Below are 13,257 nucleotides of genomic sequence, written 5' to 3' on the forward strand. Positions count from 1 at the left end.
AAACCCAGCTCACAGGCAGAGAATCAAGGTCCCAAGAGCCACATGGTAGGCACAAGCCAAGCAACCAGCAGTCTAAGTGCTCAGGAAGCCCAGGCAGTCTCATCTTGAGCCTCAATGGCCCTGCTGCCACTGGCACCTGTTTGTCTGACTTCCCCAGGTGGCATATGTCTTCCAGCAGATAGTGAGAACTCCACCACACTCAGGCTGACTCTGCCACTGCTTCTGGTGGAATGCTCCTAGAAACACCTGTGTCTCAAGTGCAAAATCCAGTTTTACAGAAGCAAATGGCTAGACGCAACGTGTGGTTGGGCCTGGGGTCTAAAACTCTGGTTCATGTCCAACCCCTTCTGCCTTCTCTTGCACTTCTTCCCCCATCCCCTCCCTTCCTGTAATCATCTTATTGAGCAACTTAAAAAAAAAGTACAAGGCCATTTTTCAGAGAATATTAAACAAGACTCTTTGTTTATGTTTTACAGCTTTCTCACAAAAACAAAACTAACTAACCTGTCACTGAGACTCATTGTAAAAGTTGTTTCAAAGGTAAACAGGCTAATAGAATTACATTTCCACTACTCCCATCCCTTTGCGCCCCTGCTGAGTGGACAGACAAGGAAGAGTGAAAGATTCGGTACTTAAAAACATGAACGTAGCCAGGTGCCAGAGGCTCACACCTATAATCCTAGCTACTCAGAAGGTTAAGATCTGAGGACTGCAGTGTGAAACCAGCCCAGGCAGGAAAGTTGATGAGATTCTTAACTCCAATTAACCAGGAAAAATCCAGAAGTGAAACTGTGGCTCAAGTGGTAGAGTACTAACCTTGAGCAAAATAGCTCAGTCAGGGTGAGTGTCCAGTTCCAGTTCAAACTTCAGGAACAGGGTACCAAAAAAGGAAAGAAAGAATGAAAGGAAAAGGAGAAAGGAGAAAGGAGACAGGGGGGGGAAGAAGGGGGGGAGAATTTGGACGAATGAAGATGAAGAATATGGTTGAAGTAGTTTGTTCCCAGGCATGAAAGCAGAACAAAGAAACATGTTGAAATTGTCTTAAGAAGGGGGGTAAGAGTGAGGGATGAGGTTTATTAGAATATGATTGTATATGCATAGAAATATCACAGTGAAACACTCACTTGACAGCTAATACATGCTAATAAAAATGTAAAAAATAAAAAGTTAACTTGCTCCATAGGTTCAGAAAAATGGAATAGTATACTTTCAGAGACTGCTAACTTTTTCTAACCTCATTCTGGTTATCTCAGTATGAGTAAGAAAACGTGAAGGGTGTGTAATACCTGAACTCTATCTTATGCACCAAAGCCATCCTTAACTACTTGAATACTATGTGGTAACCCTTAACTCAAGCAGACCAAAAATACATGTGCCTTTGTTCAGAAAATGAACAGAATTTTAGTAAGATACTCAGTTTTTCTTTAGATAAAATTTGAATGAATTGTGACTATTTGAAAAACACAGTCACCCCCCAACACACACACACACACACACACACACACACACACACACACACACACACACCACACACATACTTCTGTTCTTCCCTTCTTTCACCCATTTGCCTGTATGTCATTTTGAAAATCTGGAATATAGTTTAGTATCCTGGTTATTAATTGGGAGGGTAGGAGAAGGTGCACATTACAGTATAACTTAGCCAGAAATTCAGATAAGTAACACCACCAGGTGCAAGTGATCCCCAGGCTCAAGAGGACCCACAGTAGAGGGCTACTGGGCTATGCAACTGTAGCTGCACCAGGCTGCACATAGAGACTGTCTCAAACTTCCAGACACAAAGAAACCCAAATTTGATGCTCTAAGAATTAGCTTACTAAGCATGAATTACTATTAAATTAATGATATGTATGGGTAAGAAAAGTAGAAGAGATTCATAGCAAGTTAGACCTGATACTCATTAAATTATATTCCTTTAAGTTTAGTGGTTGTGCATATCCAACCAGGCAGAGTAAAGTCTTAACCTTAGCTTTCTTGCTTCTGAACATATATGGACAAATTACTCTGATAAGGCTCAATTAACAAATCAGGACATTTGCTGCAAGATAAATTTACTGTTTGCTTTTTTGTTTTGTGGTGCTAATGGGGATTGAACACAGGGTAACTAGGCCAGCTCTACCACTTAAGCCTTCCTGTGTTGTGTTCATAAGAGGCAGAAGCCAAGAAGTAAACAAAACTTGGCCAGCTTTGCTCAGCATGGTGGCACATGTCTGCATTTCCAGGAGGAATTATAGGGAAGGAAAGGCAGGAGGTCATAAAGTTGAGACCACCTTAGGCTACACAAAAATTAAATAACAACTAACAAATTTAATGACTTTTATTTGTATTTTTTGAAAGAGGAGAAAAGACAATGCTTTCTACCCTCAGATCAAGATGCAGCCTGTACAGCACAGCAGTCACGGCTATTTGCTGCAGTAAGCATCTTGGCATCTCTCTCACTCATCTCACTCATGGCAGAAAGTTCACCTGTGCAATTCAGTGCTACCAGAGACACCACCTGAGTCCTAGCCTGGTCAGGGGGAAGCCCAGCACTTAAGATTCCAGCTAAAAAGAGGCCCCACGACAGGAGACACCTTCAAAGATGAGGACTGACTTCATGACATACCAGTCCACAGCATAAATGGCTCTGGGCCTCACTGTGCCAATAAATCTACCAGAGGCCAGGTCTGTGAGAGCATTAACACAGGGTCACTTACGTGGCTTCGCGTTTGCCACCACAGCCAGGCTTTCGGGAGGGTGCACGGAGGGATATCGGCTGTGCTCGCCTGTGCTGGGGTTGCTGCCGTACTCAATCACAGTCACGTGTCCCAGAGGGACACTCCACTTGAGCAGGTACCTCTGGCCGGTCACCATGTGGTTTTCATGAAAGGTACTGAAATAACCAGAAGTCTGTGACTTTGTGAATAGCATGTTCCACCCTTCCCCCAGCCACTGAGAAACCCAACTGTGGAGTTGGTAACCTGACTTCCTTATGCACGGACGCCTGGTCTCCACGGTGGCGCCTCCAGTTGAATGTGCATGACACTCTCTGCCTCCTCACCCAGACCCCCCAAGAGAAGAACTCGGTGACCAGTGTCCCAGGACAACATGGTGACCAGTCCAGGAGAATTTAATGACCAGTGTTATAAGAGAACTAAGTGACTGGTTTCCCTAACCGCCTCCACCCCCCCCCCCCCCGCCAGGAGAACTCAGTGAACAACCTAGACTGCCTGGGAGAACTTGGTGACTGGTGTCCTCAGTGTCCCCAGATCCCCCAGGAGAACTCAGTGAACAATCTAGACTGCCTGGGAGAACTTGGTGACTGGCCAGTGTCCCCAGATCCCCTGGCAGTGCCAGAGTGCAGGAGGCCTCCCCAGGGCGACTCACAGAGACCCTGACTCAGGTAGTCTCAAGAAATTAACAAATAGAACAATTCTATGAATTGCTTCATAATGTTAATTGCAAAATCGATTCTTCTCTCCTATATACTTATAACTACTTTAATAGAATTAAACCCGACCATTATACTTCATGGGTTAAAGTATTTACTGAGAAAATAGAAATTAAGTGGAAAAACATGTTACATATAAGTGCTTCTATTATTATATGGAGCATAATGAAGAGAAACATTCAAAGATCACTTTTCCACACCAGAAAGTTAGTGACTTCTTTCCAAACATTCAGAAGATAGTGAAAAACACACAGCACCCAGACGCTGGCCGCGGCCACAGCCACTGTGGTTACAGCTAAGCCAGTCTTTTTCACTGAAGTGGAGGACTGCTGAGAGAGGTATAGTTTGTAGACTTGTTTGGGCCTGCTCCAAACAAGGGAAGATGCTGAGGAGCAGAAGGGCTGACGCCCAGGGGCAGATGGTAAGAGCACTGTGCTGGCAGGCACTGTGCGGCCACTGTGGGCAGTTAGGTGCCTGTGAACTTTGTGCCAAGAGTCTTATCATCGTCACGGCTACTTTATAACCATCATCCTTCCTTTCAGCTTCTAGATGAGAATCTGAGGGGCCAGTAAATGGAATGCCTAGAATAGAGCTGGAATTCAACACTGCAGAAGTAAGACTCCAACAGTGTGAACTGCCAAGTGTCACCAAGCTGCCCCATCTTTGCTCAGATTCTACCAGTAGGGGTAAGAAGGGAGGCAAGAAGGACAGGTCACATGAAGGTGGTGTATAGACTGCTTCCCTGTCTGCTCTCCAAAAGAGGGCCTGCATCCAACTTCCATAGTGTAAACACTCCCATAAATCATTTAAACCATCTGAAGGTTTAGGAAAATGGCTTCCAAAATTCCTGAAAAGTCTAACAACTGACAATTGTAAACCATTATAAGCTTGCTCTGCTTTAGCTTGTACTATTTCAGCCAGCAACAAGAATACCACATTTAACTTTAAACCAAATTCCTTATATATGAGCTATATTTGACCTTAACCTCTTGGATATCCTCAACTTGCTACTGTCTTTATGTGCTAGAGGACAAGTTTGAGGTCAAATTATTTGAAAGAATCAATGAGCCAGGCATGGTAGATCACACCTGTAATCCTAGAACTCAAAAAGCTGAGATCTGAGGATCATGGTTCAAAGCCAGCCCAGGCACTAAAGTCTGTGAGACTCTTAACCACCAGAAAACTGGAAGTTTTACTAAGGATCCAGGGGTAGGGCAGTAGCCTTGAGCTCAAGGGACTCTGAGCCCAAGTCCAGAGTTCAAGTACCACCATCCAAAAAAAAAAAGAATCAATGGGGCACTGACTGTTTTCTTGGTTTATACTAAATATATATACATTTAAATATGTAAGCACTTATCAAAAATATAAAGAAGTAGCTTAGAAACAATAAAAGGACAAGACTGATTAGTGAGGGCTACAGGAGAAATTAGAGCCTGGATAAGTCGACCTGTAGGCAACTAATTTCTACCAGCAGAGAGAGACTCAGAGACCCAACCTGAGTCGTTTTAAAATCAACTTGCTTGCTCCTTTAGTCATAGGACTAAGTTTAGCATCAGATCAGTTCAGCTTGAGTGGAAACCTGAACAAAGTCTGCCTCATCCTTAGATTCAGACAGCACCTCTCAGTGAGGCTAACTCAGCACGTAGGTCTGTTCTCACCGGGAGGTGACAGTGGCACACATCAGTATGTCATTCAGCATGAAGAGCCTGCGTTCTTTGGTCTTGATCATTTCTCCTCGGTCATTGTAAACTGTTTCTATCACATCATCGGAGCGGATGAGGTACCGACTTCCACTGCCAAGGAGCTGAACGTGGAAAATAACACCAACAATCACCAACAAAAATGCAAAGTGGAGATGAGGGAGGTTCACAAAAGTATCGGTTACAGCATCAAATTTTAGAGATTATTTTCACTAAAGAGAATCTGTTCCTGCTCACACTTCATGTACAAGTGATGTGGGCCCAGAACACAATTATAAACTCCATACCTCACAGACATTAGCATCTGAAATTGCCCTAAGCAAGGAAGGATCTAAGCTCCTTGCACATGGGGCTTTCTTAGAGCTCAGCCTGTTGCATGTGGGGATGGTCCCTCTTGCTCACCTCTTCTTGCTCTAGTGCTCTGAACACGCCATCCTTTACTCACTATAGCTAGCCATGAGCACTCAGAAGAGAACCATTTTGCAACTGACTTTTCCAAAGCCAACACAGGCAGGGCCATCAGCAGCACCTGAACAGATGTCGGCCACAGTGTCCCAGAGCCACAGGGACACCTCGAGTTCCTTGGGAAAATGTTTCCTTCCAACCAAGATCACGCTGTGGCACCATGCTCAGAAGAATGTACCACTCTGATCCTAGATCTCAACTGTCTGTCAGCCCTGGCCCTTGGCTGGACACCGGCTCAGGGCAGTCCTTTTCTGGCCTACACATCTGCCTAACACTCAGATGCTGCATCCCTCCTCCCCCCACCCAGCTTGCTCTGCAGACTCACGCTTTTTCAAGCCCTCACGCATGGAAGGAAGCATAGCTTTAAGTGCTACAAACCACAGTAAAAATAGAACTGATTGCAATTCTCTGCTGATGAAAACTCCACACACATCATTTGGAAATGTACTGTCACGAAGTTCTCATAGTTAACGACTAAATGTCACTATAAAGTAGGAGTTACCCCTACTGAGAAAAAAAACAAATGAGATCTTGGCAACAAAGACCGCTGAACGCAATTTATCATGCCCATAATAAGGAACACACCATTACATGAATATGGTGAGCCCGCACACATCAGCAGGTTGCTGTAGAAAAACCATTCTTACTAATGCGAAGCTGAAGCAGCTTGGCAAAGGACTGCTTTCCTCTTGTTCGTTCTGTATCTCTTCTTTGTGATAAACACAACTTAGACACACACAGCTGGCTACAAGGCAAGCAGTGCCTACAATGAGATGTGGCATTCTGGACACAGTCTGAGCCTTTCTGCATCCATCTGAGGAACGGAGGCGCCCTGCCCAGATCCTTCCTATGAAAGGACTCGGGCCTGCGAGGGTCATGAACAGCAGCCCCAGCACCCCTGAACTCCTTCATGCAGGTGACCTCCGGCCATGTGCAGTGGCGAGCACTAAGTGAGCAGTAGCAAGCGGCTGCTTAGTACAAAGCAAAAATAACTTTACTATAGAGTTGAAACAAATCTCTGTCAACCTTGTTCAGGTATCTTTCATTTATGGCTTTTGCTATTTGTTTGATCTCACAGCGTTGGTCGGCATCTCTTTTTCTTTCGTTTAACTTCTCTGCTAAGGTTTCGAGCTCTGTTAGTGCCATCTGAAGGGGCAGTCGGTCAGGATGTCCTTTGGAGGTGTTCTTCAGCATGTCCTGTGAGCCAGGAGCAGAGGGTGGTTGTTACCACACATGATGGATGGTTAACAGATCGCTCATTGTGAGTTCAAATATACCTCGGTGCCGTGCCCTCCCCGGAGACGCGGGCCACCTCGGTGCCTTCACCTGACATGCAAATACACGGTGGTGCCTTCCCATACCACAAGGACCTGCCTTGGTCCACTCCCCTGAAACATGGGCCGCCTTGGTGCCATATGCACCAATATGCACACAGGTCCTGTGCTTTGCTCTACTGTGCCTCACATGCACAGTCCTTCATAATCAGAGACCACCGTACCCTGGGCTCCGAAGGCGCACAGTACTGCTTTCCCAACTGGAAAGTGCTTCCTTCCAGCCACTGCATCACATTCTGAACAGTATTTCAAACTTATCCATTAGGAAAACTGATTCTATCAGTTATGGGGGTCCATAAACCGTGCAAGGTCAGCCTTGTAACTGTTTGGGGCAGCATACACACCCATGTAAGACATGGATTCAACCAATAAAAGTATGCACCGCTCTGGCTAGGCCTGGAGTCTTTCAGCAGTGTGGTTAAATGGCAACAGTCTAAGCTCTGTGATGGCTAGCTTCCTTGCCCAGCTGGTATTGTAACTGGGGGGGAGGGGACGGGACAGACACATGACTGCTGAAATATGGGGGCACCAAGGGATGACCACTGTCATGTGAAGGTGCTGCATGATGTCCATGGGAAGGTGAGAAGGGGCACGTGCTTGCTGACCGTGGTAATGCAGGGGTGCTGCGTGATGACTTCGGTAATGGACAGGTGGTGCCTGATGACTGGTAATGTGGAGGGGGGGATATACACGATGACTTTGCATCCTTCAAATTAACAGTGTTCCAACATGTTACAAACATCGGCCATTGAAAGCTAAAACACAGGCTGGCACGGGACATAAGCCCATAACCTGAGCTACCCAGAAGATAAAGCAGGAGGACTGTGGTTCAAAGCTAATTTGGGAAAAAGTTAAGAGAGACTAGTTCAAAACCAAGGTGGGGGTGAAGGTTCATTCCTGTGGTCGTAGTTAAGCATAGGTGAAATTAGCATAAGACCCTACTTAGAAAATGAACAAAAGAGTGGGGGAACAAAAGGAGCAAAGAGTAGGGGTGTGGCTCAACTGGTAGGGTACTTGCCTTGCAAGTGTAAGGTTCATGAGTTCAATCCTCAGCACAGCAAAAATAAAGAAAAAGAAAAAAGAAAAAGGATAAAACACATTTTCTGGGGACTTTGGTATTCAGTGAACAATAGCTTGTGTTATCAATATTCCAAAACAGGCCAAGTGTACATATATTAGAAAATATAAGATAAATACCATAAAACAGAAAGAGCCTATAAACCTAATCAAGAAATAACCAATGCTGGCAGTTTAGTGTTAATCTTTTTTCATACTTTCATGACAATTTTTTGGTTCCGAAGCACATTTTACACAGACTTAGTTCCCTAAAAAAAAAAAAAAAAAACCTTGATGGAAAAGAGCTGAGTGGAGCTCATTCCTAGGACAACACTACAGCTCTGTGAGCTGCTGGACCCCATCCGCAACCCAGGCAGTGACCCATTCTTAGATTCCTCAGCAGGAGGAAGCCAGTGTGAACTCTTCTAAAAGCTTTCTTTTCCTTTTCTTTTTGCAGTGCTGGGTCAGTGCCCTGGCATGCTAGGCAACACAGTCCCATTTAGCTACATCTCCAGCCCGCAAATGCCATTTCAAACAGGAGTCCCTGGTGGAGAGGGTTAGTACTAAGACAGGGCACTCAAGGGGGATCTTGGTACCTGGGCATAGGGTGGGGCAAGGAACCAGAAGAGCAACAGTGTATGCACCTGTACCCCATATGAAGGGGAGCACCTTCTATGAAGGGGAGCAGGGTAGGTCTGCTTCAGGTCTTGGTCTCTGAGGAACACAGCTTCGATTGGATAGCTTATTGATCATCTTGGACCCACCCAGTTCCCAGGTTGTCTTGCTGAATAAATGAGCAACTTGCACAACTTGTTTAAATTTGTTCCTGATCTTCTCTGTGTCCCCTCTGGACACAGAGAACAAACTATGTCCCACACAATTCTAGACCAAACCCTGGTAGGCCTGAGGGGGAAGCCACACATGGGCAAGCTGCTGACTGTCCTGCTGTCATGTGGGTAAGGCCTTTCCACTTGTGGGTGGGCATCAAAGCTCTGTGGCTGTCTCCAGGGAGGGCCCAAACCCCTGCAGGCCACCTGACTTCCCAGCCCCTGGCCTCCCATCACCCTCTGGCAGTGAAGTGGTGCAGGGCCTGACTGAGGCCGAGGGGCCGAGACGCACCTGGAGCAAGAGGCTGATCTGGGGGAAGCGCTGAGTGGGCTTCATCATCAGGCTGTACAGAGTGGCACGGTCGGGGCTGCTCTCCTGGCTCTGCTGTAGGAAAGCATGCTCAGTCACTCAGGTCACAGCCAGGCCAAGCCACGTTGTGAGCACACACAGGACGAGTATTACTCAAAGACGTACACTTTGCCTTTAGATCCGCCAAGAAGAGGACCACATCTCATCCTAGTCACCACCTACCCAGCCCTTGCCTCTGAGCAAGGCCGACTCCAAGGTGTACCTGAGTATCTGAGTCAGCCAGTCTGCCCGGGTAGTAGAAGTTCCCAGGAAGATGGTTCAAGTAACAAGAACACGACACAACCTCAAGGTTTTATAACAGAAATGAGACTGAGCTGGGAGGGCAGAGTCTAGAAAGGGCGGGGGGTCAGTGGGTTCAACTTGCAGCAACGTTCCTGCTTCCTATTCTGGCTGAGGTCTGCCCCATACTAGCGTCCACTAGGGGAATGGTTGCAGTGTTGCCAAGCCAGAGGCCAGCAGGGCTCGCTCCACCTAGGGGTCGCGTTCCCAAGGCTTGCCAAATCTCTGCCCTCAGAATCCAGAATACAGGGTTTCCCTTATGCTGAACAACAAGCTGAAGGCAGGAAGGTTATCTGGGTCTGATCTCACCTTCTATCCACTAAGGACAGGCAAATAAAAGTCACTTTCAGGAAAAAACCTAAAATTCATCGTTTCAAGTCTATGCCAGAACTTTGGGTCTACTGGTACAGAAGTTGCTATTAGAGACGAGGTTTGGTCGAGTTGTCATTATTAGGTACTTTGTCAGGGAACTGGTTTCAAGAAAATGTTAAATGAAAAAAATAATGCGCTCACCTTTAAGAATTCAAGGAAAGCAGGCTTGGTGGCACATGTTTTCTTGAGGACTGCCACAGCGGTGCTGAGATTATTCACATACTCGCTGTACGCGTCTAGCACCATGGATTTGGAAAACTGAAACAAGGAGAGTGAGAAGTGGTGTGAGTCCAAATGCTGCCTTTTCTAATCTAAAACAGAAGACCAGAACCTTCCCTAGAATGCACCAACCCAGCATGGCATAGGTGGGTCTTTCTGCCTGCAGGCTTGCTGGACTCTGCTCTAGGGTAACAGAATCTCACTTTAAAGACCCTAACGAGCGTGTAGGAGTCCTGGTTAAAACTGTCAATTTAGGTTCCAATTAAGAAAGAAATTTAAGTACACACAAAGGTAATGATGACCTGCAGCCTTAATTTCAGCTCCTGCCAAGTCTCCTCTGGTGGATGCAGCCTCTGGGTGCAAAACTGATCATTCCATGGGCACTCCAATACCTACAGACCCCAGCACCACCACGCCTGCCTGGACAGGCAGGGCAAGAGGCTAACAGTGCTTGTCAGGCTGAGGCCCAAGGGCATGTGTGTGTACTGCCCTACATTCATAAACACATAAAGGTTTCAGAGGCAGGGATGGGTGCTCCTGAGCACATGCTAGGCCTTGCTTGCCAGTGGAGGAGCTGTTGTGTCCCAAGGCAGTCACAACACAAACAGCAGAGCCCTGTGTGACTGCTGCCAACTTGGGCACTCATGCACCTTAAGTTTCATAGCTGCCTTTTAAAACATGCTCCCAAGATAAATAATGTGAAACCAACATATAACACAGGCAAAAATGTATACGCAGCTCAATGTCCATGGCTCACACCTGTGATCCTAGCTACTCAAGAGACTGAGATCTGAGGATCACAGTTCAAAGCTAGTCCCGGCACTAAAGTCCGTGAGACTCTTATCTCTAATTAACCACCAGAAAACAAGAAGTGGCACCGTGGCTTAAATGGTACAGTGATAGCCTTGGGATGAAGAGCCTAGGGCCAGCACCCAGGCCCAAAGTTCGAGCCCCACAACCAACAAAAAATGAAAAAAAAATACAAGCAAAATAAGTAACTGAGGGGGGAGGGTAATGGGTACCAAGACATGTGAAAGGGTATCAATGTATGTGAATTATTGCACCTCCTATCTGGCAAATATCATGTAACCCTTTTATTAATTACAATAAAAAAATAAGTAGCTGATATTTCCTCTGCTTTTCCTAAGGATCTGTCAGGTATATTATGTAAATATTCTAGCAAGAATGTTGGTCCCACATTAGCTTCCCAGCCCCTGCTGTTCATATGCTTCACTCTGTCAAGTCCTCTGCAAGTAATGTGGCGAAATTTCAAGCAGACATGGTAGCTCATTTCCATAATCACAGCACTTTGAGGTTACACAGGAAGATCTCGTTTGAGACCAGTATTGGTTACATAGGAAGATTTCCGTCTCTTTTAATAAATACGCAAATAAACAAATGTCTTCTTGGGTCATTAAAAAGTTTCCACTTATTTATATGAACCTCTTTTTTTTTTTTTTTTTTTAAACAAAAAAGTTTTAGTGGGGGCCAGGAGTTTGGCCTAGTGGTAGAGTGCTTGACTAGCATGCACGAAGACTGGGTTTGATTCCTCAGTACCACATATATAGAAAAAAGCCAGAAGTGGTGCTGTGGCTCAAGGGGTTGAGCTCTAACCTTGAGAAAGCCCAAGGACAGGGCTTAGGCCCAGGACTAGCAAAAAAAGTTTCAAGGGCTGGGGGCACGGTCTAGTGGTAAAGTGCTTGCCTAGCATGCATGAAGCCCTGGGTTTGATACCTTGGTACCACATACACAGAATAAGCTGGAAGTGGTGCTATGGCTCAAGTGGCAGAGCACTAGCTTTGAGAAAGCTTAAGGAAAGTGCCCAGGCCCTGAGTTCAAGCTCCAGGACTGACAAAAAAAATTTCCAAGCCTATATCTATCCCTTAGGATAACCTTTAATAATTACACAACAAACCTTTTTCATCATAATCTTGTACACTGAAACATTGATCTAACCAAAGGGAAAATTTGTACATGGAACAGAGTAGAAATGACTCATAGGTACTGAGTGCTCAGAGTTTCCAGGCAGCCGCTTCTGCTACCAGGAAACATTAGCAAGCTGAGGAAACATTGTATCCTGTGTCACAGAGCAGGGCCCAAGCCTGGGCCACACAATGAAAAATTGCATGTCAAAAAGGACAAGCTTGAGGAAAACATCCAGATATGTTTCTACCACTCCTAAGCACAGATTCTACACACAGAAGGGGAGACAAGGTCAGGAGGACAGGGCCCAGTGTTCACCAACAAGAGGTATTAACAATTTACAGAATGGTGTATGGTATGCAGGACACAGAGCACCTGCCTTTAAACCTCTCTGGATACATCACTTGCTCCGAGCCTTCATGTGTGACCCTTCACAGAGAGTGCAGACAGGAACCCCCCCCCCCCAGCAGTTTAGAGCCTCAGCTGGGGGTATGCAGGGCTGGGTGCTTCCCTGATCCCATGTGACGTCACCCTCTACCTACAAAAGAAACAGTGGCTGGCAAGAGGAAGAAAGGGCTGTGCCACACTCGTCCCCAGAGCGTCAAGTGTTAAGACGGATTACCGAAGCTACAACCACGTCCCCAATTGTTTCCACAGCATCCCACTCGGACACACGGCTGGCGAGGGCGATCTGGAACATGGAGTGGCACTGCAGAATCTCCCTGACACGGTAGAACACCATCTTGAGCTTCCTCCCACTCAGGATGCGAGGCTCCATCTCAGTCAGTGGCTTCTCATATTGCTGAGCCAGAAACAAGTGAGATAGTCCAGCATGTCAGAGGGACGGACATAGGAGTACGTGTCCGTTTACCTAATTACATTCATTTCCAAACAAATAACACGACTTTTGATGTCAAGATCCAGGCACAGTGCTTACATTTCTTTGAGAACTTTTCACAATTGTGCGTTTTTGATTCATACGTGCGCATACAGAATATATAATAATAAAACATAACTTTGAAAAAAAACAGCTAGAAGTATATGTATTATATATAAGTACCTCCAAAATCCTCCTAAGAGCATCCACGTAGTTTTTTTCACTTTCTACGATTGAACCTAGTATATATCTTCTTACAACCTATTGGAAATTTAAAATAGACAGAATAATTAAACCTTACTTTGTCCAAGTCTTTATGGTAAGAATTAATCAAATAGACTTTAAACAGGAATGGAAACATCCGGAGGACGAAGGTATAGGACTAAG

At 45.7% G+C, this 13,257-nt stretch overlaps 1 protein-coding gene across 6 annotated transcripts in view; it reads right to left on the reverse strand.

Annotated features, from left to right (window-relative positions):
• Arhgef10 (Rho guanine nucleotide exchange factor 10) overlaps positions 1–13,257 on the reverse strand; it is a 56,821-nt gene that overhangs the window by 20,299 nt on the left and 23,265 nt on the right. For 4 of the 6 annotated variants that reach the window (XM_090353710.1, XM_090353706.1, XM_090353708.1 and 1 more), the window contains 7 exons: positions 13,054–13,131; positions 12,616–12,795; positions 9,993–10,109; positions 9,123–9,215; positions 6,640–6,810; positions 5,107–5,252; positions 2,715–2,890 (listed from right to left, as the gene is read on the reverse strand). In XM_090353710.1, coding sequence (XP_090209836.1) covers positions 2,715–2,890; positions 5,107–5,252; positions 6,640–6,810; positions 9,123–9,215; positions 9,993–10,109; positions 12,616–12,795; positions 13,054–13,131 — 961 coding nt within the window. The remainder of the gene's footprint in view (positions 1–2,714; positions 2,891–5,106; positions 5,253–6,639; positions 6,811–9,122; positions 9,216–9,992; positions 10,110–12,615; positions 12,796–13,053; positions 13,132–13,257) is intronic. The other 2 variants (XM_090353709.1, XM_090353707.1) reach the window with 1 other exon arrangement.

This window comes from Megascapheus bottae, chromosome 20 (assembly GCF_031878675.1).
Source record: "Megascapheus bottae isolate mThoBot1 chromosome 20, mThoBot2.hap1, whole genome shotgun sequence".
In the NCBI taxonomy this organism is placed as follows: domain Eukaryota; kingdom Metazoa; phylum Chordata; class Mammalia; order Rodentia; family Geomyidae; genus Megascapheus; species Megascapheus bottae.